General features: G+C 37.0%; 6 protein-coding genes across 13 annotated transcripts; 3 read left to right on the forward strand and 3 right to left on the reverse strand.

Moving 5' to 3' along the window:
• Positions 1-67: 67 nt before the first annotated feature.
• Positions 68-7,567, reverse strand: LOC111777093 (protein HIRA-like). Of its 2 annotated transcripts, XM_023656533.1 has the most exons (11): positions 7,351-7,567; positions 6,587-6,734; positions 5,417-5,692; positions 4,902-5,153; positions 4,407-4,804; positions 3,267-4,287; positions 2,734-2,944; positions 2,342-2,582; positions 1,971-2,093; positions 1,490-1,607; positions 68-954 (listed from the first exon to the last, which is right to left on the reverse strand). In XM_023656533.1, exons 2-11 carry the CDS (start codon positions 6,692-6,694, stop codon positions 616-618), a joined length of 3,087 nt encoding a protein of 1,028 aa, XP_023512301.1. In that variant the 5' UTR covers positions 6,695-6,734; positions 7,351-7,567; the 3' UTR covers positions 68-615. The 2 variants fall into 2 exon arrangements, with proteins under 2 accessions (XP_023512301.1, XP_023512302.1); XM_023656534.1 differs by lacking the exons at positions 6,587-6,734; positions 7,351-7,567 and having other exon boundaries at positions 4,902-5,156; positions 5,417-5,546.
• A 688-nt stretch (positions 7,568-8,255) lies between these two features.
• Positions 8,256-10,438, reverse strand: LOC111777732 (60S ribosomal protein L10a). Its single transcript, XM_023657446.1, has 6 exons — positions 10,380-10,438; positions 10,154-10,199; positions 9,556-9,775; positions 9,052-9,217; positions 8,618-8,823; positions 8,256-8,493 (listed from the first exon to the last, which is right to left on the reverse strand). The coding sequence occupies exons 2-6, from the start codon at positions 10,156-10,158 to the stop codon at positions 8,440-8,442; spliced, it is 651 nt and encodes a 216-aa protein (XP_023513214.1). The 5' UTR covers positions 10,159-10,199; positions 10,380-10,438; the 3' UTR covers positions 8,256-8,439.
• A 2,164-nt stretch (positions 10,439-12,602) lies between these two features.
• LOC111776894 (transcription factor TGA9-like) lies at positions 12,603-16,259 on the forward strand. Of its 3 annotated transcripts, XM_023656295.1 has the most exons (11): positions 12,609-12,737; positions 12,857-13,095; positions 13,239-13,339; positions 13,412-13,576; positions 14,170-14,220; positions 14,320-14,379; positions 14,914-14,991; positions 15,098-15,146; positions 15,227-15,498; positions 15,570-15,791; positions 15,865-16,191. In XM_023656295.1, the coding sequence occupies exons 2-11, from the start codon at positions 12,900-12,902 to the stop codon at positions 16,009-16,011; spliced, it is 1,341 nt and encodes a 446-aa protein (XP_023512063.1). In that variant the 5' UTR covers positions 12,609-12,737; positions 12,857-12,899; the 3' UTR covers positions 16,012-16,191. The 3 variants fall into 3 exon arrangements, with proteins under 3 accessions (XP_023512064.1, XP_023512063.1, XP_023512062.1); XM_023656296.1 differs by having other exon boundaries at positions 12,603-13,095; positions 14,926-14,991; positions 15,865-16,259; XM_023656294.1 differs by having other exon boundaries at positions 12,610-13,095.
• Positions 16,260-18,774: 2,515 nt separating this feature from the next.
• On the reverse strand, positions 18,775-26,113 carry LOC111777545 (CEN-like protein 2). Of its 2 annotated transcripts, XM_023657193.1 has the most exons (5): positions 26,102-26,113; positions 19,389-19,580; positions 19,195-19,256; positions 19,079-19,119; positions 18,775-19,001 (listed from the first exon to the last, which is right to left on the reverse strand). In XM_023657193.1, the coding sequence occupies exons 2-5, from the start codon at positions 19,578-19,580 to the stop codon at positions 18,775-18,777; spliced, it is 522 nt and encodes a 173-aa protein (XP_023512961.1). In that variant the 5' UTR covers positions 26,102-26,113. The 2 variants fall into 2 exon arrangements, with proteins under 2 accessions (XP_023512961.1, XP_023512960.1); XM_023657192.1 differs by lacking the exon at positions 26,102-26,113 and having other exon boundaries at positions 19,389-19,595.
• Positions 21,418-23,244, forward strand: LOC111777543. Of its 3 annotated transcripts, none has more exons than XM_023657187.1 (5): positions 21,418-21,527; positions 21,628-21,887; positions 22,040-22,251; positions 22,337-22,598; positions 22,673-23,244. In XM_023657187.1, exons 2-5 carry the CDS (start codon positions 21,630-21,632, stop codon positions 22,997-22,999), a joined length of 1,059 nt encoding a protein of 352 aa, XP_023512955.1. In that variant the 5' UTR covers positions 21,418-21,527; positions 21,628-21,629; the 3' UTR covers positions 23,000-23,244. The 3 variants fall into 3 exon arrangements, with proteins under 3 accessions (XP_023512955.1, XP_023512956.1, XP_023512957.1); XM_023657188.1 differs by having other exon boundaries at positions 21,424-21,527; positions 21,735-21,887; XM_023657189.1 differs by having other exon boundaries at positions 21,428-21,527; positions 21,687-21,887.
• On the forward strand, positions 24,607-26,685 carry LOC111777544 (protein ABSCISIC ACID-INSENSITIVE 5-like). 2 transcript variants are annotated; one of them, XM_023657190.1, is made up of 6 exons: positions 24,607-24,825; positions 24,912-24,967; positions 25,077-25,957; positions 26,094-26,165; positions 26,235-26,264; positions 26,355-26,685. In XM_023657190.1, exons 3-6 carry the CDS (start codon positions 25,124-25,126, stop codon positions 26,436-26,438), a joined length of 1,020 nt encoding a protein of 339 aa, XP_023512958.1. In that variant the 5' UTR covers positions 24,607-24,825; positions 24,912-24,967; positions 25,077-25,123; the 3' UTR covers positions 26,439-26,685. The 2 variants fall into 2 exon arrangements, with proteins under 2 accessions (XP_023512958.1, XP_023512959.1); XM_023657191.1 differs by lacking the exon at positions 26,235-26,264.
• The last annotated feature ends 246 nt before the right edge of the window (positions 26,686-26,931 follow it).

Here is a 26,931-nt window from a genome sequence, read left to right on the forward strand (position 1 = left end):
CAGGTTAACGCCGATGCCATTGCAGCTCGACTGGAAGCTTTAAGCTGACCAAAGATGTCAAAAGCGGTTCTAGAAGCACGGTTCTTGATATATAGATAGAAACTTTGATATGAACGTACAAGCCCCTCCAATCTACATTTAACACAAATATCATACAAATGTTTGTCCCTAAATCTGTATCAGTTGCAGAGACCTTGGCTATCTAAGGATAGAAGGTTCTCCTGGCTGTACTGTTGTAGTACGGGTATCTTTAGACTCGAAAATCTACGTCATACTCATATATGGTAATAGAAGTAGCTCTGAGTTTATCTAAATGGACGCTATTCTTTACCATTGTACAAATGCAGAAAAAGTTAAATGGAAGAAAAAAAAAATCTTACTTCTAGCTACCATTCCTAAGAATCAACTCTTAACCAGAACAATTACTTCAGACAAGTGGTCCTATGGAAAGAATGTCCCAGACAATTAATGGAGACGGAAAGCTTCTCTCATGCATATATATAGATAGGGACATGTCATGGTGTGATACATACGCAGCCTAGTCAATGCCAGTTGCAGAGTTCAGATTTGAATGTGATTTGATCCGTTGGGCCAACAAGAATGTCAGTCTTTTGCTTATGAAGCTAGGTTAACAGGATCCTTTACTGGCTGGCCCGGATCAACAGGTGGAGTAAAACTCGTTTGATAATTTACCAACTTGGAGGAATCCTTTGGATGAATAACTGTAGAGTCAGTTTCCATTTTATCTGCTTGATGTGGAGCAGCAGACTGCTCATGATCTGGTTCCAGAGGGCTTGATGCTGCAGGGAGGGAAGCTTTTGGCTCAACATTGTTTTCAACATTTTCGTACTCGGAGAGAAGATCCATGAATTCGTTAAGCAGTCGTTGGACTTTTCTATTTGATGCCATGGCAGGAAGTATATCTTCTCTTAGAAGTTTGTGCTTTCTCATTCCCTGCGTAAATGTAAAAATGTGATTAAAACAAACTTCTTATAGCCCAGAAACCTGAAGGCAGCCGTTTGCAACATTAAATAGTTTTGAGTTTTGAGGTGCGAGTAATATGGATATCCACATTGTGCAATCTACTTCACCAACTTTAGACAAATAATGGGTTTTTATGAAAAAATATGACACTAGTTACAAAATCCAAAAGATTGAGCGATCAACCACATGGTGATTTAGATTTAAGCACAGAGAAGCTAAACAAGTGCAAATAGAATCGATCAAAGATAGACAACTCAAAAGGCATTATCACTACAGACAGCATTTGTCATGAATCAAACCAATCAGAAGAATTTCAAAAGAAAGTTATAACAAAGGAACAGAAACAAAAAATGAATGCAAAAAGGGACGATATCATTGATTGAATAAAAGAAGAATAAATATGCACAAGTTAGAAGAATTGGAGGCAAATGACAATTAGGTATTTTGTTATTAGGTATAATGTATGTATGAATGCCATTTGCAGGGTAGGTTAACAAAGTCTTACAAGCACACAAGGATCCCAGGCTTGATTCTTTGTATCCGCGGATGCATCTCCAGCCATCCCAGTTGGGGGTCCTAGTAAACTCTCACAAACCTCACGTAGCCGAGATTCATCTGCTTCTCTGTAATCAAGTAGCCAAGAACACTGAGTACAAATGTGTGAACTAAAATGCTTTGAAATCGTCTGAATGAAAATTAAATTACATCATTTAACGAAACAAAACCAAGAAAAACTACTAATAAATCCCATCATCAACGAGAAAAAAGGAGGACAAGCCTAATGTGTCTCCCAAATCAAAGACATCATGCATCTGTATCAACCTCAATCTCAGATCTAGCTATAATATCCACATCTCTTTTGATGAATTCAAAACTTTGCGCTCCTAAAACTACGTGCAAAAAAGCACCAAGCAACATTTGCAATAAGAAATGAGCTATAAAAATGTGTGGTTACGCAAATCAAAAATGTATTAAATGTAAATCACCTTGCCAAAAAGCGTATGTATGATAGAAGCCATTGGCGATACTCATTAGGTGACTTCAATGCTAGTGAGGATGCCATCTGAGTTTCTAGGTGAGCACGTGTCTGCATCCCATCATCGGTGACCCTAGATTGAAGAAACTAAACTCTTAAAATTGACTTCAAAATTATGTAAAAAGATCTGGAAACTAACTAGGAACCTATCACACTGATATGAAAAACCCAATCTTCCTTCCACATCAATCATGTGACATTAAGAATCAAACATGTTGAGATCAATATCATGATCATGAAAATGAAAATGAAAATGAACCATCCCTGAAAACAAACCAGAACCCAAGTTCTTAAAGCTTCAGACTAAAGGAAAGAACAAACCTGCTCCAACCTGGCTTTCTAGCCAAATATTTCCTGATATCAACCTGCAGTGCAGCAAGCTCTCCGCTCTGAATAGACCCCAAGTTCCAAGAGCTGGAAAAATTTGATGCAGGGAAACAGTCGTCTGCTACTCTCAGCCAACACTTAAGGTTTGTATCAAAGAGAAAAGCATGGCGAGTGGCCAAAACAACTAGAGGAGAACCAGATTTTGACAGCTTGGCAGATATAACTTTAATAGTGCCTGAAAGAGTGGAAGGTTCAGTCCTCAAATCAGAAGGCAGATTTCTATAGAAAGCAATGGAAAACACGAGAAAAACAAAGAACAAAAAGACAAAAGAAACTTTGACATTAGCATCCCACTAGGATATAATAATTCAAATGTTGAACGTTACCAGAATCTTTGGTAGATGAGTTAGGATTCAAAGGAATCAGTGATGCCAACGAGTCATGAAGGAGACAACTGCGGTTAAAGAGATCCCATACATACAAGGAACCTTTCCTTGTCACCAGCAACAATTTCCAGGAATCATCACAATCGATAAATGTAGCAGCAGATCCCATCATCATGGTTGGCATAGAACGTCTACCACACTTGGTATAAACCTACACAAGAATAAAAAACTGTAACCAAATGGGAAGCTTATATAAAGGCATAATATTTTATTATTATATTAAACCGAATTTACTTCTGGCAGCCTAGAGTAATACGACTAAGATTAACTAATAACTTCATTAAGCATCTGCTCTATTGCCAAGATAGTAAAATCTTTAGTCTCAAAGATAATAACCAGGGTTCATTGTATTAATGCAAAATCTAGCTGTACCGTCATAATACATTGCACGTGCATATCGTCCAGAGCATTCTCCTACTCAATCTTAGTGCCCCAAAATAAATATAACTAAATATTAAATAGCCAGTAACTACCTGTAGGCATCCATCTTCACACCCTACTGCCCAGAAATTTGCATTTCCAGCCAAAACAGTGACTTTCCCTGAGACCCTATCAGACCACAGATTTCTTGATCCTTTAGTACAAGAAATAACAGTTTCTTTCAACATCGATGTGTTTCCAGCCCCAATAATGTCATTGGCAGCATTCTCCTTTGGTCGAGCTTCCAAGCAAATTGGTTCATTATATTCCCCTTCTTTCTTATCAAACACCCTAATTGAAAGTACAGAACTACAAGTAGCCAATGAATTCGACGTCTTCAAATTCCCAGAATGATCCATTACGATATTTGCATCATTACCTGCAGAGAGTGGAACCTTCTCGATTACTAAACTATCCGTGATTGTTGCTCGAGCAGTGACCCCTGTACGCTCCTTTGAATCAGTGCGTTTGCTAGGCATTCCCCTCATGGAACTTTCCCTTACACATTCAGGGGCAGCTACACCATTATTATCCTTTTTTTGGTCAGATGACATAGATGGGAAATCAAGTGCATTGCTACTCTGAATCCCACCAGACTTATTTTCCTGCAGAACAGGCCCTCCAACTGCTTCTGGAATAATTCTCTTTCTTCCATCAGGTCGTCTATATTCTCTTTGCTTCACAGGACTAGAAATCTTCTGGGAAGCTGACGAAACCTTATTCAAACCATCCCCACCAGCTCCCCCACTCTTCTTTGAATCATCAACTTGGGCCTCCAAAGTCTTGGAGGCATCCCTTGCATCTATTGAAGATTTTGACAGGGTCTGGTTTAGTTGAGATTCTGAAACAACTTTCTTGCTTGAGACTTGCCTTAATGAAGCTGCTTCGAGCATCAGCTGAGCAGGAGTTTCAGCTAAATTCACTTGCCGACCTCTAACATCACCATAACGACTTCTCTTAATCTCATCAAGTTCTACGTCAGGTAACCTCTGTCCAATTTCTTTCACCTCAAAATGGAAAGTTGCTACTGACCCATCCAAGGAACATGCAAAGAGTGAATATCCATCAGGACTCCTGTTCCAATAGGAAAATTTGAAAATTATGGGTAGTGACAAATGAAGGTCTAGTAGATGAACACTAAAACAAGATTTGGAAAGCAATTACATAGTATAGGTATATTTCGAGAGTCATACCAAGATAAATCAACAACACTTTGAGTAAAGAAATGTTTGGCAACAAAAAGAGGGCGAGGACTTGCTGTCGTCCATACAGTTATAGTGCGATCCTGACTCCCAATTGCAATCACATTGTATGATGGGGATTCTTTGCCTCCAATTTTCGAAGCTCCATTTGTCCACCCAACAGGAACAGCCTTCATCTCGTTAGCATTAGTTAAATTCCTCCGAAACATAGAATGATTAAATTTGACAACAATAACAGGAGCATTGTGCCCTAAGAAATCAAACGTGGCAGACCATTCCCCTCTCTCCAAGACTGGTGCAGAATGTCTGGGCTTCTGAAAACCATGTGTAGTAGTGATGAAATGTCCACAAGGTGACCAGCCTAGACGCCGGAAAAATGTAGAACCAAGCTGGCAAAGAAAAGCCACAAGAACATAAAGATAGTCAAATTAAAAATAAGTAAAAAAAAAGAAAAATCAAATCCGGACATAAAATAAACAAACATACAGATTTTGTCCAATGTCCATCAGTTCGGTGAGCAAGGCTCCAGTCACTTGTTCGCCATATAATAACTGTCTTGTCATCCGATTGACTGGCTATGAAAGAACCTATGGGATCCCAGGCAACTCCTTTAACAAGGCTAGAGTGACCCCTCAAAACGGCTGTACAAATACCATTGCTCATATTCCATATGTGAACTGTGTTATCTAAACTCCCACTTGCTAATGTCGAGTCATCAGGCGACCAGTTAAGATCCACCTACTTCATGCATTGAAATATAACTCCCGGGTTAGATGCCATCAATATCAGTACCGCATACATCAGTCAGCATAATGCTTAAATATATAAATGAGCAATCTGAAAATTATAAACAGTTTGATATTTAAAAAACAAAGAGACCTAAGAGGCTTGATTCTCCCAAATTGATTCTTTCTTTTTTTTTTCTTTTAACAATATTTATATATAAAATCTAATCAAATGCATGAAGTTCCACAAAAAAAAATAACAAGCTAAACCATTACCACATCAGCTGTGTGCCCCCTCAAAGTCATAGCAACTTTCCAGTTCTCGACATCTGGGGGCTCTCCACTTCCAAATTCAGTGGTCCCTGACCCAGGTTTCTTTTCATGAACAAGAATTGTTTGATCATCAGACCCTGATGCCACATAACGACCATGCTTAGCCCATCTTACACAATTAACTGACCCAAAGTGATCACGCAGAGTTGCAAGAAGCCTCTGATTTGAGTCATCATCTTCTAAACTCCTACCAACAGATTTCACATTCCATATCCGAACCTGCAGGGGTACAGGATGTAGTAAGTGATGTTATGGTCACATAATTAAATATAATTAGAAAATTTTATGAATAGCAGAAAAACTAGTTGTTGCATTGGTTCAGCAATCACACGACGACCAACACCACATAAAAAATAATAAATCCATAATTGCTAAACCATGCATGAACACAATTGTACTCTTGTAAGTCATAACTTGAGGCACATGCGTGTATATATGGAAACTCTCACGATAACTATTCGGAAGCAGTCTCTGACTATTCAACTGACAATCCAATCAAAATGAAATTTCAAAGCTAGACTGAAGAAGGGTTTCCATCACCAAAAAGGTTTCAATAGTTAGCTCAGCCGAGCAGGTTCCCAAGAAGTCAATGACAAGTTGTGGGGATGCCCCTCATCCGGCATTGAGATACCTAATGAGATGACCGGGGGCTCAGACCACAACTAGTCATGTGAAGTAAACAAATTCCAATGTTCAGGAGAAGGGGGAAAGATTTGGAATCAAAAGCCCACCCTCCTTAGTTAAGAGCTAATGGGAGCTTAAAGACGTGAAATTTTCGACATACATTGATTCCACTATCCTCAAAAACACGAAACATGCACTAACGAGACCATTTTTATCATCTTCAACACGCAATATAGTTTTTTCCGGCATAAGTAAGATTACAACAAAGAAAAGGAAACAAAATGCAAGAAATTCCTACATGTTATACAATCTAGACTATCCTCATCAACTATAAAGTAAAAGGATAGTGATAGTGTGCCACCGCTTCTGCGGTCAATTGGAAAAAAGGTTATACATTTTTCTCGGAGACCATCATAAACAAAAATGGAATTGTATTAGCCACATTCTTGTTCGCCACTAACTAGAGTAAAATATGATAAGAAAAAGTACCTTGTGATCGCCTCCTCCAGTAGCAAATCTCAGTCCACCAGGTTGGACATCAATCGAGAAAATTTGCGTGCCCTCATGCCTAACCCAACTAGGTTTCTCTGCAATCATCTCTAAGTACGAACACAGCAACAAACCCTCCCCCCTCAGGCTGTTTCTTGCCAATTCATAGTTTTCCAACACAATAAAACAACTCAGTACTGATCAATAAACAATTGCGTAAAGCAGAGAGCCCTAACAAAACCCAAATTTCAGAAACAAAAGGGTGCACAGAATTTTAGTCTCGTAAAATGAAACAGCTAAGAAAATACCGAATGCCCAACCAGAAACAACAGAGAGAAAAACATCCAAACACTAAGAGAAAGAAACAAAATTCTCAACATAGAACCATAGAATGAGGGCCAGAACTAAACCCTGAAGATATGAATCAGGCAAAACCCTAGCTGGAAGAAACCCAGTAAAGTGATGGAGCTAAGAGTAAGAAAAAGGAAGGGATTGCAACAGTCAAAGCTCCTGAATGAGAAGTCAGAGAAGAAGCTGAGAAGTGGAAAAGGCAAAAAAAAAAAAAAAAAAAAAAAAAAAGCGAAGTGGGCGGGAGAGAGAATCAGAGATTGAAAAAGACAAAGGGAGCCGCACATGTTAAAACAGAAGAACTCAGCTTTGGAATTGGAAATACAATGCTCATCTTGGAATCGAAAGATGCATTCAATGGAATGAAATGAAAAACGAAAATCAAAGCAATAGAAACAGAAGGAATTAGGCTTTACGTTTGGGGGTCGCCTTCTTCACTCTCTTTTTGGTTTGTTTCGTTCGCTGCAGATTCTCCCTCGCTTTCTAATCTCCTCCCTCGCTTTCTATTCTCCTCCCTCGCTTTCTATTCTCCCTCGCTTTCTATTCTGCGCTAACAATAACAAAGCATGCTCCCTCCCGATATTTTCATTGATTCAATCGTTTTTTTCTTTTTCACACAGCACTCTAATTAGGTTTTTCATATTATATAATGAAATCGTTTCCCCCNTTTTTTTTTTTTTTTTTTTTTTTTTTTTTGTCCTTTGGGCTATATTGTTTTACAAGTTGCAAAATAATAATATTTGGAATCTCAAATTTTGGAGTGACAGCTGTAAAAATTGTAATTTAGTATTTAAAGGTTAATTTTCCTTTGGAAGATTAAACTTTATTAAAGTGTGAACTCAATTTAAATTCTTAATTTCACGTTAAATTTTAAAAATAATAATAATTCAAAAATTAAATACAAATTTAATTATTGAAATTTATAATTTAATTTAATAAACCATTTTTATGAACTTGCATTTGTTTCATCTTCAATTCAACTACAAAATATGTCATTTATTTTATTCATAACTTTATGAAATTGAAAATTAAGCCTATAATTAAACTTTCATCATTTTCTGTATATAAGAAAAACTAGATATATTTGATGACAATGAAAAGAAAACGCTAAAATCAATATCGATCGATCTGTTCATAATAGCCATAGATCATCAATACATGTTTTTAAAGTAAGATTAAATAATCAGTGGATACGAAATAAAGGCTTCCACCATTTAAGTCAGTGGGCTAAAGCTAATTTTGGTGTTTTTGTTTGAATTATGAGATATGAATCATACTTTTTTAAAAAAAAATACATCTACAAAACATGTATCGTGAAACAAGATGGAAAAAATAAAAAGCATTACGCCCATCATAAGTGTTAACGATTGTGCAGCTAATGGTTTAATAAACAAAAAAAGAACAAACAGGAAAATTTTTCATCAATCATAAACATAGAATTTTTCATCTCAACCTGGTTCTTCAATTTAAGAGCAAACAGTACTGTTCTAAGTTTTGAAAATTCCTCAGAAGACTCGATATGCCTTCCCCATAGTACTCTTCAGGTACAAGCATCTCACCTGATGAACAAAAAATACCGAAATCTCATTGTTAGATAAAAGGACAAGGCATTCTACAAACAAATATAATTGTCGTCATGCAATAAGACGAGCCTCGAGTATGCAAATGGAGAAGTTGACTTACGTTTTGCCAGTTCTTTTTCAACAAGGAAACGAGGAAATTGACACTCATTTGAACGTTCTGAAAAACTTGCTTCTCCTCCATGGCAACATTGCCCACGGCCACACCCATGCAAAGAACCTTCTTCAACTGAAACTTAACCATTGCCTTCGTCTCATTTACTTTAGACTCAAGGGACTCTTGGTGAGTAACAAGGGTAGGGAACTTTCCTGCAATGGCAATGTAGATATCCATATTAGTACGAACTACAAACAAAAGAGACTGCTTCTTCCAAAGAAAAGATTGAAATTCAATTTTCAAGCATGCAGCCAATAATGAGCCTGGACAGCAAGTAGAATATAAAGTACCAAATCCGAGAAAGCTAAGAAAAGCTTCCAAACTAGAGTCACCGGATAAAGGGTAAATTCCGAATGACTAGTAGTCATGAACACACTTGCCTGCCTTGTTGAGCCCAGGGCCCAGAAGACGGGGAATTTGCTTGATAACAGCTTCAGAAGCTAAAAAGGCGTGATATTTTTTGGCAAGTTTCTTCACCAATTTCTTGTTCTTGTTTAGCTTCTTCAGACCTTCCACGTCCATATAATCTAAACCAATCTTCTCTGCCTATAATAAGCAAAAGCATACACATGTAAGCAAACAACCAGAAATGAAGTGTATCAGTATTCAAATTCAATTTACCATACATGAAATGTCAAAAAAAGTACATTATTTTCCCAGTTATGTACACACCAACTAATTGCAGCTTGTAAGCATGAAGTATTCGGCATAATACTTATCGTTCATCAAATATGAATGAAAAATACTACAAACCATTATTACTGTTGAAATTTCTCATAAATAGCGTTAAACGCAGCATTGAAAGCAGAACTAAAGCAAGCAAGCAACATACATAACAGTTACTGGACATGACAGTGAAGATGTTAAGATCAGGTAAAATTTACCTCTTCAACGTGCAAAGCATCTCCAAGCATGCAAATCTTCATCTTAGGGCGAGGGATATGGGGCAACTTCACTGATCCACTGAAACGCTTGTCCTTCTGTGGATCATAGTTCTTGAGTCCAATTTGAAGTTCAATGGTCTCAGTAAAGTTGCGTTTCTTTTCACTGCTATCACCGAAGATAGAGGAAATGGCTTCTCTCAACGCTTCGCTCTGAAGCTTGCTGCAGATACAGACCAACAAAACTACATTCAGTAATGGCAAGATAACCATAAAACAAAAAGATACGAGCAACCAAAGTTTCCAATAAACTCGATTTTATTTTGGTATAAACGCACAAACAAGTAATGTGACTGCCGTGTTGGCAGAAACATAAACAAACTACACTAAAGCCAGAAGTAAATTCCAGCATTGTAACTTCATACTTCCAAACCTACCTCAGTCAAATGCATTTAGACTACTTGCAGGAATAAAGAACACGAACGAAATTTATGAATCCGGAAAAGCTAATAAAAACGACAGTAGCACTAATCAAGTTCGTTCCGAAAAATACATTCTAGACGATAAATAAAACTAAATAGCAAAAAACATCCCAACATACCTCATTTTCGGAGCCTTGTCTTCCCTAAGCAGCAGCTACAAACTGGCTGAGAAGAAAACCAAATCAAAATACGATTTAATTGAGCGAGCTAGACGAACCAAATCGAGAGAAACAATAACTTAATATCAGGAAGAACAAACAACGCAAAAAACATCTTCACAGATAGAGGATTCAGTAGCAGTTTCAACAAAAACAAACTTCAATTCGAAAGAACATGGATGAATACCTGGTAAGAAGAAACGAAACTAGGGTTTTTCGCGGCCAACTGATAAACAGATATATAATGGAAGACCGAAAGGAGACGATCCAAAAAGATGGGCTCGTGATAGAGCTAGGATATGAGTCCTCTGGGCCTAGGCCTCTATTCCCATTACCAATTTGATATTGGGCCCGTTTGTTGGCCCAATTTGTTGTCTAATGGGCCTTAGTTATGGATCCATAATGGGCTTTTTTCGTTCATAGGTTTGTAGACGGACGACGATCGATGTCAAAAAACGACATGTTGCTTCATATCGTCAAATAAAACAAAGAGAATTTAATTTATTTATTGCGTATTAATCCGTAGGGCTCTTTAGTTTTACAAATACAAATGAAATCTATTAAGACGTGTATTGATCTCTCTCTATAAATAACATTAATTAATTAAGCCGTTAATCATGCTTAATTAAAAAGTAATTTAAATTGATTTTTTCCATCTCAACACCGACTTTCTACCCTCCGTCCCTCCGCCACAAGCGACGCCCTCGCCGACGCAATTCTACCAGCGGCCAAGATTCTGTCGAACGCCGAGTAATCGATCCAATCCTTTAGCAGTTCCTCTTTTCCCAATTTCTCCGGCACCGTTACTTTTCCGGCCACCTCCTCACGGTGCCTCTTCAGCCTTTCTCGAAACCCACAACAACCCTTGAATTTCTCAGCTCCGCCGCCAGAATCTCCGGGCGAGCCATCAACGGGGGATTCTGCAGGGGTACTGTTTATTCCGGTGGAAAGACGATCGCCGGAATCAGAGCGATTTGGAGGAACCATGGCGATTAGGTTATTGAATTTTGGGACTGAGAGATAATAATTAAATAGAAGGGTTGTGTGGGGGTTTAGTGTACACGTCAAATAAGGGTTTATTTTCTTTATTTATTTATTTATTTATTTAAAGATATTCAATGGCTAATTGATTGTCTACGTTGGAATATTGGATTTTATTTTTATTTTTATTTTTATTTATTATATTTTTGTGTGGTGATTATAAGGTTGGGCGATGAAAAGCTTGTGAGGTGGAGATTTTTTTTTTTTTTTTTTTCTTTTTTTTTTTTTTTAATAAAAGAAGGAATATGAAATTAAGGAGGAAAAAGGTGTGATTGGGAGAATTTGGGCCAATGGGATTAATGCAATTGATTTTGTTGGTGGTGGGTCGTGACCGGATTCTACCCACGTAGATTCCAGCCACGGCTCGATGTGATGTCAAAAGTCGAGCTAAAATGAATACACGTCTTGTGAACTGTTGTTGTGACTGCTGAATGACCACAAATTATTTATTTATTTGTTTGGATTTTATCTCCACCAAACTATGCCTAATATAAAATATGGGGGAATATGTTTATAATATAAAGTTTGAAAATAACCCAAATATATTTCATTAAAAAATAATTATATAATCCAAACTTTTTTTTTTAATATCAATCATTGGTATTCTCAATTAAAATTATATTATAGTTTAATATAGCATACAAAAGTAGTAGATACACCTTCTAAAATATTCAAATATTATTGTCTATTTCATTAGCTCCTAATCTATTATTTTATATATTTAATAATGCATTAATGGGTTATTTTTAATTATTTTTGTAACAAATTCCTCAAAGAAGAAGCAAAGTGAATAAGATTAGAGAGATGACAAGCATCCAAGTAGGAGAGAAATTAAAGAGCCACTTTGTTGGAGCTTTTTCCCTTTGTAACTTAGCCTTTTTATTGCTCAAACCAACGTTGTCTCACCCATATTCCTCAATGTCTATCCATTCCCTTTATCTTCTTTTTTTCTCTACTTGCTCTACTCCCAAAAAAGGCTCGGGCAGGTGGAACAAAGTTCTCAACTCGTTACGTATTGTCATCGGTCTCACGGTTTTAAATCGCTGGAGAGGTTTCCCTACTCTTAAAAAAAAAAAATGTTGTATTTCTCTCTCCAACCGATATGAGATCTCACACTCTACTCTCATTGAGTACCCAACGTCTTCGTTAGCACACCGTCCAGTAAACTGACTCTGATACTGTCGGTAACAGCTCAAGTCCATGCCAGAAGATATTCATCAACCCCTGTTTTTTAAAATGCATCTACTAGGAGAGGTTTTCACACTACCGTAAAAGCTCAAGTCCATTGCTAGTAGATATTGTCCGCTTACTCATATCGTCGGTAACCTCATCATTTTAAAATGCATCTACTGGAGACGTCTTCACACCCGTCGGATCATGTTTGAATCCACAAAAAGCTGAATATAAAAGGTAAACGATGAGCAGCCATGGAATGAGCTGGTTTTCTTCATAGCGAAGGCGAGAGACCCCATCAAACATTAAAAGTTGCAGTCTCCAAGGACAGGTTCTGTTCTTTTCCATTCTTGTAATGCAATTTTGTCACATGGGCACTCATAAATCCAACTAAGAATCAAAACCCATTTGCAACAACTGCTTCCACTCTTTGGTTGATTTGATTTGCAGAAGAAGAACAAAGAAGACGATGGTTTGAACAAGGAATTCATGAATGGCGAGCCACAGAGTCCAAGAAACCGCCCCTGCTTCAACCCATCACCATCCTCACAATTCACTTCTTTATGCAATCAACTACAACAATCCCTCCTCCACTTGCGAAGCTTTTGATATTGGAGAATTGGAAGAAGCAATTGTGTTACAAGAACACGAAGCTAAGAACAAACTGGATCATCACCAATCCAAACAAAGTATGCATTGTTCTTAATTTCTGTCAGTTACATTGTAGGGTTTGTGGGGTATTGATGATTTGATTATGATTTTATTTTGAACATACTTTGAAGAATCCTCAAGTTTGGTGATTCTCTGAGATTTGCTTTTATGATTCTTGCAGCCTTTTTCTCAGGCAGGCCTGCTGCTGCTGCTGCTGCTGCCGCTGCTGCTACTCTGGAAATGTTCCCTTCTTGGCCAATCAAATTCCAACAAACTCCCACAGTACTTCTTCTTATTCCTCTTCTGCTTCTTCTTCTTCCTCTTCTTCTTTATAATGTCTTCAAAATGGAACAGGGAATGAGTTCGAGACGAAGAGAAGAGAGCACTGATGAATCTCCCATGACTAAAAAGCCTTCTTCTTCTTCTTCTTCAGCTCATCAGGGCTTCATTCAGAAGCAGATTCACCCTGAAATGATACTCACTGATGTTTCAGCTCAACATCACTCCCTTCAACAAAAGGTTTGCTACCAATTACGAGTCTACGCATCCTATTTATAAACTCACGATCATCCCTTAAATTAGACCGGTTTCGTTTCTTTTTTTTTTTTTTTTTTTTTTTGTAACTTTTGAGCTCTTAAAGCTCTTAAAGTTTGTACCTTTTCATCCCTTAAACGACGATTTTACACTAAAAATGATGTTTTTACAAAAGGGTTGGTTTAATTTTTTAAAATTCTATTAGGCACAGATCCCAATAACTCTTAGAAAATCAAATAAAAAGCAGAGTTTGAAGATTTGAGGCTCTTTATCTGATGAATGTCTGACATGAAGAGGTAGAAGTAGAAACTTGCAGCTCCATTAAAGGTCAATTACAGGAATCTTCACAGTAGTTTTTTTTTGTCTGGTTATAAAATGAAGATCTTTAAAGCCCTTTTTCTTTGCCAGTTATTGAAACCAGAAGCCAAGTTTTGATCAGATAAAGCTAATAGCTAGCGATCTAGGCGGCCGGCTTTGGCATATAATGTAGAGTTAATTTAATGATATGTTATTGTGATTGAATTCAGCGATCATTTTAGAGAGTTTTGTTCATAATTTAAATCTCATCAATAATGCAGAGAAAGGGATGTGGTTCGATTTCAACATCACAGAAGCAACTTGATGCTAAGGTCTTTTTGTTATTATAAACAAACAAACGTTGTTGTTATTGTTNTATTTTTATTTTTTTTTTTTTTTTTTTTGTCTTGATAATTTGTGTTCATGTTTAGACATTGAGACGTTTAGCTCAGAATAGAGAGGCTGCCAGGAAGAGTCGCCTAAGGAAAAAGGTACAAAATTGTGTAAATATTGTTCACTTTCACGAGTTATGTATTGTTATCAGTCTCATATCTTTAAAATACGTCGGAGAGGTTTCCACGTCCTTCTAAGAAATGTTTGGTTCCCCCTTTCTAACTAACATGAGATCTCACAATTCACCGACCACCGTCCTCAGCACACTGCCTTGTTTTTTATACCATTTGTAACCGCTTCAGCCCATCGCTAGTAGATATTGTCCGTATTAGCCCGTTACTTATCATCATCAGTCTCACGATTTTAAAACTCGTCTGCTAGGAGAAGTTTCTACACTCCTATAAGAAATACTTCGTTACCCTCACTGACTGACGCGAGATCTCACAATAGTGGTTTTAAGATTATGAAGACCTCTAACTAGCTGACACATTTTAAAACCATGAGGTTGTCATAAATACTTAACGAACCAAACCTGACAATATTTACTAATTGTAGGCTTAGGTTTTTACCGACAAAAATGGTAATTAATGAGATTTTAAATTTGATTTATTTGGGTTAAAACGTAATTATAGGCTTACGTACAGCAACTTGAGAGCAGTAGAATCAAGCTCACGCAGCTTGAACAAGACCTTCAACGGGCACGAACTCAGGTTAAAAAATGTTTTTTTTTTTTTTTTTTTTTTTACTGCAATATATATAGGGAATATATGTGTTTATAAATTTTAAAAAATTACTGTGTTGTCCATTTCTTGGTAGGGTTTGTTTCTTGGTGGCTGCGGTGGCGGCGGCGGCATTGTCAGCCCAGGTAAGCTTCAAAGAAGTTATTTATGCATGAAAGTAAATGGATGATCAAATGGTAAATTTTTTGGAAAATGGTTATGGTAGGAGGTGCAATGTTTGACATGGAATATGCAAGGTGGTTGGAAGAGGACCACCGGCACACGGCGGAGCTGCGGGGGGGACTGGAGGCACGCCTACCGGACGTGGAGCTGAGAATGAAAGTAGACGCATGCATTTGGCATTACGACCAAATTTTCCGGCTGAAAGGAGAGGCTGCTAAGTCCGACATCTTCCATCTCATCGCCGGCATCTGGATGTCTCCGGCCGAGCGTTGCTTCCTTTGGATTGGTGGATTCCGGCCCTCCGATCTCATCAAGGTTTGCATTTTTCTTATTAAATATATTGAAAATTGTTGAGTTTAATTAAGAGGTTGTTGATTAATGAACAGATTTTGCTGTCACAATTGGACCCAATCACAGAACACCAAGTGGTGGAAATTTACAAGCTACAGCATTCGTCACAGCAGGCTGAAGATGCTTTATCCCAAGGCCTTGATCAGCTCCATCAGTCCTTGACGGACACCGTAGCCGGCGGTCCGGTCATCGACGGCATCAACCACATGGTTTTGGCCATGGACAAGATCTCTCATCTCCAAGGCTTTCTCCATCAGGTAATTACTTTATTATTTATTATTATTTTATATCATTCAATTTTATTCACACTAACAAAACGGGTCGGTTTAGGCGGATATTTTAAGACAACAAACGCTTCACCAATTGCATAGGATGCTCACCGTCCGACAAGCAGCCAAATGTTTTATAGTCATTAGTGAATATTACACTAGATTACGAGCCCTAAGCTCCATATGGTCCTCTCGTCCAAAGGACTAAGATTTATATCCTTTCCACGCTCATCTTTTCTCCTCCTAGTTTTAATGAAATCTAAATTATTTGCTATGTCGTATTATGTTCTTATATTCGTTAACAACATAGAACCTCCGCATATTTCTACAATTTTAGGCATAATTCTTCTTAATTTTTTTGTCTCGGGTCAATGAAGGACTGTATTATGAAGTGCAAATGGTTCAACCCTCGCTACATCACTCCATTAATGAAAGGATCTAACGGGTTTTCCTCGACTTAAGTTTTCTCGATCGGGGATTGTTTTGATTTTATTTATCCATTATAAAAAAATTTAATTTGTATATGAATATTTAAGGAATTTGGACTCTAATCGTTCAAAATAACGATTTTTTAAAAAGAAATATTTGGATTTCCTCCTGGAAAAAAATGTGTTAATTATAATTTTTTATAATTAATTTCAACGGTGCTGATCTTTCATTCAAATTAAGTCTTTCCAATCTTTCCATCCAACCGTTGGATTCGGGTTAATACTCCCACGGCAAAACGTAATGGGCAGGCAACATGGGCCCAAGCCCAACTAGTTTCCCTTCGTTCTACGATCATCTAAATTGTAGAAATCAAATATTTTTTATTTTATGTAATTTTTTAAATTTACGAATATAATATTCAACATTTATATTTATACAATTTTAATTATTAATGAAATATTATTTTAGATAAAATTAAAATAATTAAAACAACGACATAATCCAGATAAGATGACAGGTGGAGGAGACAGTAAAATGACACGTAAGACAGCGTGGACAAATGAGAAACCGACAGCAAACAAGCAGAGGTGCTGAGGTGGCTTCTCCTCGGGAAAGTATTTAGAAACATCATCAATCAGTCATTACCCATTAATAGAGCTTCTGTGTCGAATTATCTTTCTTCCTTTTACCCTTACAGTTTTACCCCCACAGTAAGTTGTAAATTAATCTAAAAAAGAAAACAGTAAATAAACAGTAATTCATGAATTTAGCACATATATAAATAAAGAAAGGGAATCTCTGGGGCTAGCTAGTTTAGGGTTTCTGACATTATAAGAATATATATATATATATATATATATATATATATATATATATATATATATATATCTATATGTTGATTGTTTGGTTGCTACAATGATTTGTGTCCTCGTGGGGTTAGGAGTAGAGAATCTAATGCACTCTTTCTCTAATCCATTTTAATTATGTAATTAATCACCACCGACCTAACAACCATACCCTTCAATTATTATAAACAATTCGAGGGAATTTATACCAATAGGGATGGGTTATAGATATGTAGCCTTTTTCATCTAACGACTCCGAGCCCTTCGACTCTCCCAATCATTTGAGTCGTGTTTATTCCTAATTTCGTTTAATTATCAATTGAGTTATGTTTAAATAAACGATATTATTAATTTAAAGTAACCATTTTAAAGAATCTAATTGGTTGGGCATAGAAAAAACAATGGCCCTTTTTGTAAGGAATCTTGGATCTCCACAATAGTATGATGTCATTCACTGTCTATTTTGAGCTCAAGTCCAATAATTCTCAACCGTTTTTTCTCTTTCAAGTGCTGTGATTCCGACATAGAGTCATTTTACTCGAGTTACTCTCAGGTTTGAATCCATTGTAAGCTGGTGGCTACCACGGGTGTTAAAAGCTGACACTTTTTTTTTTTTTCCTGTTTTTTCTACTATGATAAGTTTTACGAGTGAATTTGAATTTTGTAAAAAATGTCACTTGAAAGTATCGTGTCGTGTCGATGTCACATCATGTCACTTGTTAACTATATGATTGGTAAGAGAAAAGCATAGCTTTAGGTAGGCTATGACCAAAAGGAAATGAAACACACCATCTTCCTTTGAAAACATAGTTAATGATAGTATCAACTTAGGATATTGGTTCCCACGATTTGTAAAAGACATGTTCTTTCTCAGGTTTTTTCCCCTGTTTGCCCAGTCAAATGTTCCTAGTATCGTGAGCAAAAGCTGACTCTTACACGTCATTTTCATAAAACTACCTGACCCCAGTTCAATAATGTCACCTTTTATCATTCAAATCCGAAGCGTTGAAAATTGGACCAGTAAATAGATCATGAATATATAAGTGATTACAAATGTTTTGAAAAAACAAAGCTATGAAAGCGAGTACCATTGATGCCACAAAGGCTTTTGATGGTCTTATTGATGCATATCACTACAGAGTCTTCGAAAACACGTGGTTGGATTGAATCCCTTGCAATGAAAATTCCCACTTCCTTCGCCCAACCCAATCAAGGAGAAGCACCTACTCCGAACAAAAGTGAAACTAGCTGTGTCACTAACGGGCATCTATTTTTCAATTGATTTCAAATAGATCAAAGTTTGGCGAATGAATCAGGGAGCTCCGATCCCTAATCTAGATTAACATCCGATTTAGCTTTTTCCGTAATTGGAATTATGTATATTGATTAACTTTGACGATGATCCTTAGAATCCCGTTTTTGTTATTGGATTTGTACCACCATGTTCGTTTGTTTATGATCGTTACGTTAAAATATGAATCGAAGACGGAAAAACTTTCAAATCCTTAAAAGAAAAATATCGAATTTTGGTTTGAGTTGTTTCCATGTACGTGATTCATTCAGCAAATTTCACCACCAATTCTAAACGTTAACAAACCAAACATAAAACCAAACATAAAACAAGGACAGCTAAACACTGCATGCAAATTCAATATAATATATCTATCTTATTTTGGGTTATTTATTTATTTATTTATTTATCTTCTTCTGGCGGCCGTAGCCCTTTGAGCATTGAAATAGACTGCAGCCACAGGCAGGCCAAGACCATTCTCTTCTGCAAATCTTCTTGCATTGAACCCATCTCTTGAAGCTGAAGCAGCTGGTGGCTTCACTGTTTGCCTTCGTGTCTGCTTGTATAGAAGGAACACGAATCTATGGATCCCTACGTTTGGACTTGGAACTTCATATTTCACTACTTCTTTCCCTGTTTTAACAACAATATCATGTCATTAATTATACCACAAATACATCAAACAAATCCATTACCACCATAAGACTTACCAAAAGTGGAATCTGTCGTTCCTGGGATGTCTGTCACTATCCTGAAACCAAAATCATATCCTTAATAAAAACATGTTTTTTTCACTAATCTCAATCATGGGAGCTTTAGACTATACCAATGGAGATGCTCTCTCAAGTAAGGATCACTCGGACCAGGAACATCTGGATCGGTCATCACCTGCAAAGTTAGTTCAAAATCATTATAAATGCGTTCTCAAATTTTTAAGGAGGCAATATCGGCCCACGGTGGACTTAATTATAAATATATAAAACGAAATGAGAAGATGGGTATCGTTGAATATGCTCATACCAATGTGAAGAAGGATCTAAGGTCACCACCAAGAACCTCAACCTTAGGTTTTAGGGTTATAAGATTTGGAAGCAGCTCGTGCCCATTGGACACCTTCTTGTTTGAATGGTAAGTGACAGTCATCTTTACGGTTGGGGAGAAGGCGTCGATGACATCTCCGACCACTCTTCCGACCACGAGAGGATCCGACATCTTTGCCATCGCCATATAAACAAGAGAGAGAGAGAGAGAGAGAGGGAGAGTTAGTTATTTGAGTATGGATTTTGGTTAGGTATGTGAAGTGAGGGAGTATTTATAATATTGTCGAGAAGAGAATTGGGGAAAAGAAAAGTTTATCATCTTTTTGTGAACAATTGAAGCAATGACAATTGGCCAAACATAATACGACATGAAATCTTATTTGTTGANAAAAAAAAAAAAAAAAAAAAAAAGGAGAGAGAAAGATGGGATTAGGAGATAATAAGTATTGTTTAATGAAGGGAATTATGGATTAGGAGGACTAAGAAGCTTCACCTTCAAGCTTAAATTAACAAATTAATATAACAAAATGGTGCATTTGGAGCCCAAAATTGATTCTTTTTCATTTCCAAAGTTGGTAATTTTAGAGAGTGGGTTTTGCCATATTTGGTAGGATCAAGCATAACCACAAATTGTGTCCAAATCTTCTTTAATAACATTTTAATATTGTAACCGCTCGATCCAATCCCTACCAGATATTGTCCGTTTATAAGAAAGGTTCCGTTCCTGAGATCTCACAATTCACCTCCTTAAGAAACTCCGGCGTCCTCACTGGCACACCTTAATGAAAGAAACACATCTTTATTATATTGGGCAAGAGTATATATTAAAAATATTTAATTTGCTTGATTTATTAATTAATATTTTATGTACGGGGTTGAATATGATATTCATATTAATAGGATAGGCAAGCATATACCCTTGGGGAAATAATAGTCATAGGGGTGGTTCAATAGTATATTAAAATTTTCATTTGGGCCTTTGACGGGCAGCTCGGCCCAGCCCAATAGAGGGAACTCTGAAACACCAGTTGGAGGCCCAAAATTAGAAAAATACCGGCCCAATAAAAAATGTACAATTAAAATATATTATTTAAACATATATATATATATATATATATATATATATATATATATATATATATATTATATAATTATAAAGAGAATCAGTTTTTTGTTTAAAAAAAGAAAACAGAATAATCCGACTAAGAGTATAGAATATTCTTAATGAGGCAAACCATGACGTCATATGAAAATAATTATTGATGCAAAGATTAATGCAACTTTTTTATTTTAAAGAATTTAAATATTTAGTGATTTATAACATTTATTTTTTAATCCAATGAATTTAATTTAGACGTTGACTTAGTTTCAAATTTGTTTCTTAAATTATAAAAGATCATGTTATTCGACCAAGCAAAGTGTCTATGGTCATGTTTGATCGCTCTTGACACACCAAGGAAGAGGTAGAATATGAGCCTATCTAAGGCTTTACGATAAGCCTAATCGAGTTGCACTGGTCATTAGAGAAATTATTGTTGCAATGTTTGGTATGAACTAAGACCCCAATAATTTCCTATCAAACAGTAGGTATAAGACTTTTTCAGAACTTAGCTCGATATCAACTCGGCGGAAGCATTACAGCAGCCTCGCACACATGCAAGTTCGCAATACCTCTAATTCCAATAAAACTGACGTCGAATACGTCGAATATAATATATATTTATTGTTAGATGTTATCCATTTGTCTTATCATTTCATCATCCCATGTCTTCTCCAAGGATATGTGATTTGAGGAACAAAAATTGAAGGGGAATATGAAAAAAAGATGCCATTTTGATTCGGATTCCAAGCTTTTATTGCAAAATAGAGCAACAAAGACATGGAAGAAGAAGAGGGACACAAATTAAGACGCCAAAACTTCGCTTGTGACTCGAAATGACGGCCCATTAGCCGCTGCCCAATGAGCGACAAACAGTACATTTACAAAATATATTTAAAACAAACACCCAAAATACGAGCTGTCTCTGAGGTCAAAGCAAAGTAAAACCCCCAAAAATCTCAGAATCGCCTCAATCGTTCAACCCCCTTTGGCTATCTCACCTCCACTTTCTTCGATCAGGTGATTCTAAATCTTCCATTTCTCTTGTTTTTTGTGTAATTTCTGAAGTGGGGTTTGTGGATTCTGGGGTTTATGTTGGTCAGATCTGTGGTTTTCCCAGGAATGGTCTCGAGATTTGCTGTTGTGTTGCTGATTGGTTTTTTGGGGATGTTTTATCAGGCCAAGCAGCTCCCTCCCCCTCAAATTAATGGCTCTTCTTCTTCTCAGGATCTTCCTGTTTCTTCTCACAAAATCAAACTCAGTGATGGAAGGTACCTTGCTTACAGAGAGAAGGGCGTTTCTAAGGACGAATCTAAATTCAGAATCATTGTCTGCCATGGCTTTGGAAGCTCCAAAGACATGACTATTTTGGCATCTCAAGTACACACACACTAGACTTGCTTTGTTTTTCAATCTCTAGCCTTGTTCTTCATGTTTTCTTATCTGGGTGTGCTTCAAAATTAGGTTTTATAGTCTCTGATGATTATGTTAGCTAAAAAAACCTTGTAATTGATGAACTTTGATGGTTTTAGGATCTGATTGTTGAGTTGGGGATTTACTTTTTGCTCTATGATCGGCCTGGATATGGTGAAAGTGATCCAAACCCCAATAGCTCAGTTGAGAATGAAGCTTATGACATTCAAGAACTGGCTGATCAGTTGCAAATTGGATCGAGATTTTATATGATCGGCGTGTCGATGGGGTCGTATGCGGCGTGGAGTTGTCTCAAACACATACCACACAGGCAAGATTTTTGGTCCATTTCCTGTCTTTGAGCTGTTTTCAGTTGCTATGTATTGCTTCCTTTCACCAAAAGTAACTGAATGTAGGTTAGCAGGCACAGCTCTTATAGTCCCTTTGGTGAACTATCAGTGGCCTTCACTTCCATATAGCCTAATAAAAGAGGATTACAGGAGAAAGTTCTTAAACTTAGGCTTGTGGCTTTCAACCTATGTCCCTGGGCTGCTACACTGGTGGGTGACTCAGAATTGGATTCCTTCAACTTCGGTACTCGAAAAGAATCCGATATTCTTCAACGAACGAGACATCGACATCTTAAAGACGATTCCAGGCTTCCCAATGCTATCCAAGGTAAAGATTCTCTCTTTTTCGCTCGCTATATGTGTTGATCTGCGTCGGAGTTAAGTTTGTTGTTCTGCTTGCAGAGGAGTTTAAAGGAGCAACGCGTTTTCGACACCCTTCGAAGTGATTTCATGATGGCATTTGGTGAATGGGAATTCGATCCGCTTAAACTAAGTAACCCGTACGGTGAAAACGAAAGCTCGGTTCATATATGGCAAGGTTACGAGGACAAAGTTGTGCCAGTCCAACTCCAAAGATATGTTTCAGGGCAGCTTCCATGGATTCAGTACCATGAAGTCCCTGATGGTGGGCATTTGATTATTCATTACAAAGGCTTGTTTGACACCATTTTAAGAGCAGTTCTAGTTGGAGAAGAACCAGTTTGTTACAGACCAAAATCTGTGTCTTAGAAATTAACCTGAGTAGCTGATTCTTTAAGAGACAGACACATATATCATTGAATTTAGGGTTCAACAACATCCTGCTTCTGCAGGAACCAGAGAAGTCTCCTGGAATTTAGTCTACACAGGACCACAAGTCAATTGATTGGTTTGCTGTTTTTGTTTGGGGAAGAAAACAAGACATTCTTGTCTAATCATTATTATTCTTAGCCATGTTTGTTTGTGTGAATACAAGAATACTAATGTTTGCAACATCTCAAGCTCACAAGCTCTCAGTAATAGTACATATTGTCTGATTTTGTTCGTTACGTATCGTTTCAGTCTCACGGTTTTAAAATGCACTATTAGGAAGAGATTTCTAATCTTTTATAAGGAGTGTTTTGTTCCACTCTCCAAACGATGTGGGATCTCACAATTCACTCTCGTTATGGGTCCAGTGTTCTCACTGGCACATCGCTCGGTGTCTAGCTTTGATACCATTTGTAACAACTCAAGTCCAACTCGCTGGCAAATATTGTTCGTCTTTGTCTGTTACGTATCACCGTCAGTCTTACCGTTTTAAAATGAGTCTATTGGGATCTTAAGAGTCTTTTAACTCATGATTGATGGTGAAAGAGAAAATACAAACCATTCTAAAGTACACTTGTTGTAATAGGAATCGAAGTCAACTGTCAATTACCGGATCTTAAGAATGTAATTGGTCAGATTCATCAGTTACGTGTGGTTTTGGAAGTAGCAGATTATGGACTCCTACCTCACCTGCCAATCATGTGCGTGTGCAAAGCCTGAGGATCATCAATCGCAGTCAAATCCAACGGCTCATATTTAAGGATGCTAACTGCCTCTGTCCTTGTTTTCCTCGTATTTCCAAAACAATTTACATCAGCTATGTAAAAAAGTTGCATGCCGGATTAAACGTGTCAAAAATAATCATTCCTTTTTTATAATAATAATAAAATTTATTATAATTTAACTTAATAAATAAAAATCTTAAAGAATATGGTTCCTTAAGAATACTCTCTATTGGTACGAGGCCTTTTGAGGGTTCAAGGCATGAGAGCTTATGCTTAAAGTGGATAATATCATACTATTATGAAGAGTCGTGTTCGTCTAACACTACCCACCTCTAAATATTAAATTAAAGATAGGTTAATTGATAATATATTATAAAAAATGTGATATTCATTAGATAATTTTTTTTATAATTATTTTAAACTCGTATTCGTTAATTATTAAAAGGCGTGCAATCCGTTGACTATTATAAAAGTTTTCGATTTTTAGACTAAGATAAGTCCTATCGTATTAAATATTTGAGTTAGTTTCCATCTTTTCCGTGATTCTCAATTTGTTTTCTTTTCGTTTAAAAAATTTATGAATGGCTTAATCTAAATTATCTCATTAAATGTATTAACTAAACCATATTATGATGGAGCAAACAAATTAAGAAAAAATAAAACCTAACTCATACACATTAAATTAACCTAAGCACGATTATAAAATAAGGTTTTGAAATTATTATATAATTAAATTTGGAGGATTATTATTATTATTATTATTATTATTATTATTTATGAAGTGGGAAACGGCGGTTAGTTTCCAAGTCTGTGAGCCTTGTTTGTCACTCCCCACCGCTGCATCTCGAAACTGCTTTAATGGAAGGAAAAAAAGACGTTGTTGGTTCATTAAAATTATACCCAAATCCCTCTCCCCTCTGCATATATAAACATCATCATCATCATGCATCTCTCTTTGTTTACTCCGCTCCTGCTTTCTTCTTCCTCCCATTCACCATTTTTTTCAGATTTTGGATCGCTTTTTGCTCTTTCTTCTCACAGGTAACATCATTTCCCAAATGGGTTTCTGTTTTCCCACAGTTTTCTGTCGTCGTTTTTGGGTAATGATTTGAAACGCTTGCATGCAGCTTCTGAATTGGGTCTCTGTTTCTGTGTGAATCTCTGAACGGAGACGAACATTGCGGTAAGTGATTGAATTTGATGTGATTGAGTGCCGAATCATCTGCAATTTCTTTTGTTAAATTATGGTGCTGTTTTTTTTTTTTTTTTCCCTGTTTCTCGCTCTTTTACAGTGTATTTGTAGCTGTTCAAACACGAGATTTTGCTTGATGTTGGAGGAATGGAGAATTCTGGGTTTGGGCTAATGATATCAGAATCAGAAGCAGGAATACAGCCATCGTCAGATTCAAGAGACAATTTCTTGTGTTCACTGAATAAACGCGACTCTGTTTTGTCGCTGACACTTGATGAAATCAAGTGCAAAAGTGGGAAGAATTTTGGGGGTATGAGTATGGACGAGTTTCTTGCTAATATCTGGAATGTTGAAGATATTCAAAGCCAATTTCATTCACAATTACAAACCAATGAAAATGAACCTCAAAATCGCCCTTTCATGGCTGTCAATGATTCAAGGCCAGCCCTGTATGAACAGGGCTCTATTTCTATCCCCATTCCACTTTGTGGCAAGACTGTGGATGAGATATGGTCTGAGATTCATAAAGATGAACAGCACCCACATCGCCAAAAGTTCATAAATGTTCAGGAAAACGCTTGCCAAAGCCAGCAAGCTTTAGGAGAAATGACTTTGGAAGATTTCTTGGTGAAAGCTGGAGTGGTTCAAGAAGCATCCTCTTCTTGTTCAATGAAGCAGCAGCAGCAGCAGGCATGTTCTTTAAATAACTTGGGGCTTTCATTGTCTTATCAACAGAATGATGCTGCAAGAATCAGAAATATGTCTGGGAATTGCTTTTCAACTTACCAAATGCTCACCCCATCAGTTGGGGAACCATCTGATAGCAGCTCAATTCAGAAATGCCAAAGCTTGACTGATTGGGCTGAGCCTAGCAACAAGAAGAGGATAGTTGATGGCCCCACAGAAGTTGTGGTGCAGCGGAGACAGCGCAGGATGATCAAGAATCGGGAGTCGGCTGCTCGATCTCGGGCTAGAAAGCAGGTTTGAACTAAACGATGATTCATATGATTGTGTAAAAAACATTTGTTTAAGTCATTGATGCACCGAGACATTGAGTCGTTGTCGTTGTTGCTGTTGCTGTTGTTCGTTCATCTGAGTTACCGGGTGTCGATTGCAGGCATACACAGTGGAGTTGGAAGCAGAACTGAAACAGCTTAAAGAAGAGAATGTAAAACTAAAGCAAATCATGGTAAAGTTTTTTCCTTGTCTAGCAACTCTCTACATTACTACAATTGTTATCTAACATAAAACTGTGCAGGCTGAAGCAGAGAGGAAAAGAAAGCAAGAGGTAAGCAACTCGGGTCGATTTTTCGAGGTTTTTCAGTATGAGATTATTGTGATTGCCTTACATAACACTTCGAATGGATATCCATTGCAGATACTGCAGAGGAAGCCTGAAAAGAGACAGAAGCCAACACAAAGGTTGATGACGATGAAGAGGAATGCAAGCACGGGTTGGTGATGGGGAAAGAGTTGGGGTTTTATATGAAAATGCTGAAAATTTTACACCAAGTTAAGGATGTATAAAAAAACTATATATATTATAACTCTTACATTACATAAACTTATATAAAGGCAATGAGCTTTGTGTTGTAGTGTGGTCATTTGTGTATCGAACTCCAACAATACTTGTCTCGAACAAGTTACACCATTTGTTCGACACTTGAATCACTTAACTGCATCTTCAGAGCTAGCTCACATTATAAATACCAGACCTCTACTACATTGGTATGATATTATCCACTTAACATTTAGTACTCTTGTCAATGGGTGGGGCTTTCAAAAGGAATCGAGTTGGATATGTGGCAGTCACCGTGGTGTCCCATGACACATGGAATTCTAGTAGTATGACAGAAAAGTCAGGAACAAGCATGGACGTGTCTCTGTCATAAAGTTTAAGCAATGTTAAAAGGGAACCCATGGAATGGTCTCTCACTTTCAGCTACTTTCCAAAT

The sequence above is a fragment of the Cucurbita pepo genome, chromosome LG16 (genome assembly GCF_002806865.2).
Source record: "Cucurbita pepo subsp. pepo cultivar mu-cu-16 chromosome LG16, ASM280686v2, whole genome shotgun sequence".
Taxonomy (NCBI): Eukaryota; Viridiplantae; Streptophyta; class Magnoliopsida; order Cucurbitales; family Cucurbitaceae; genus Cucurbita; species Cucurbita pepo.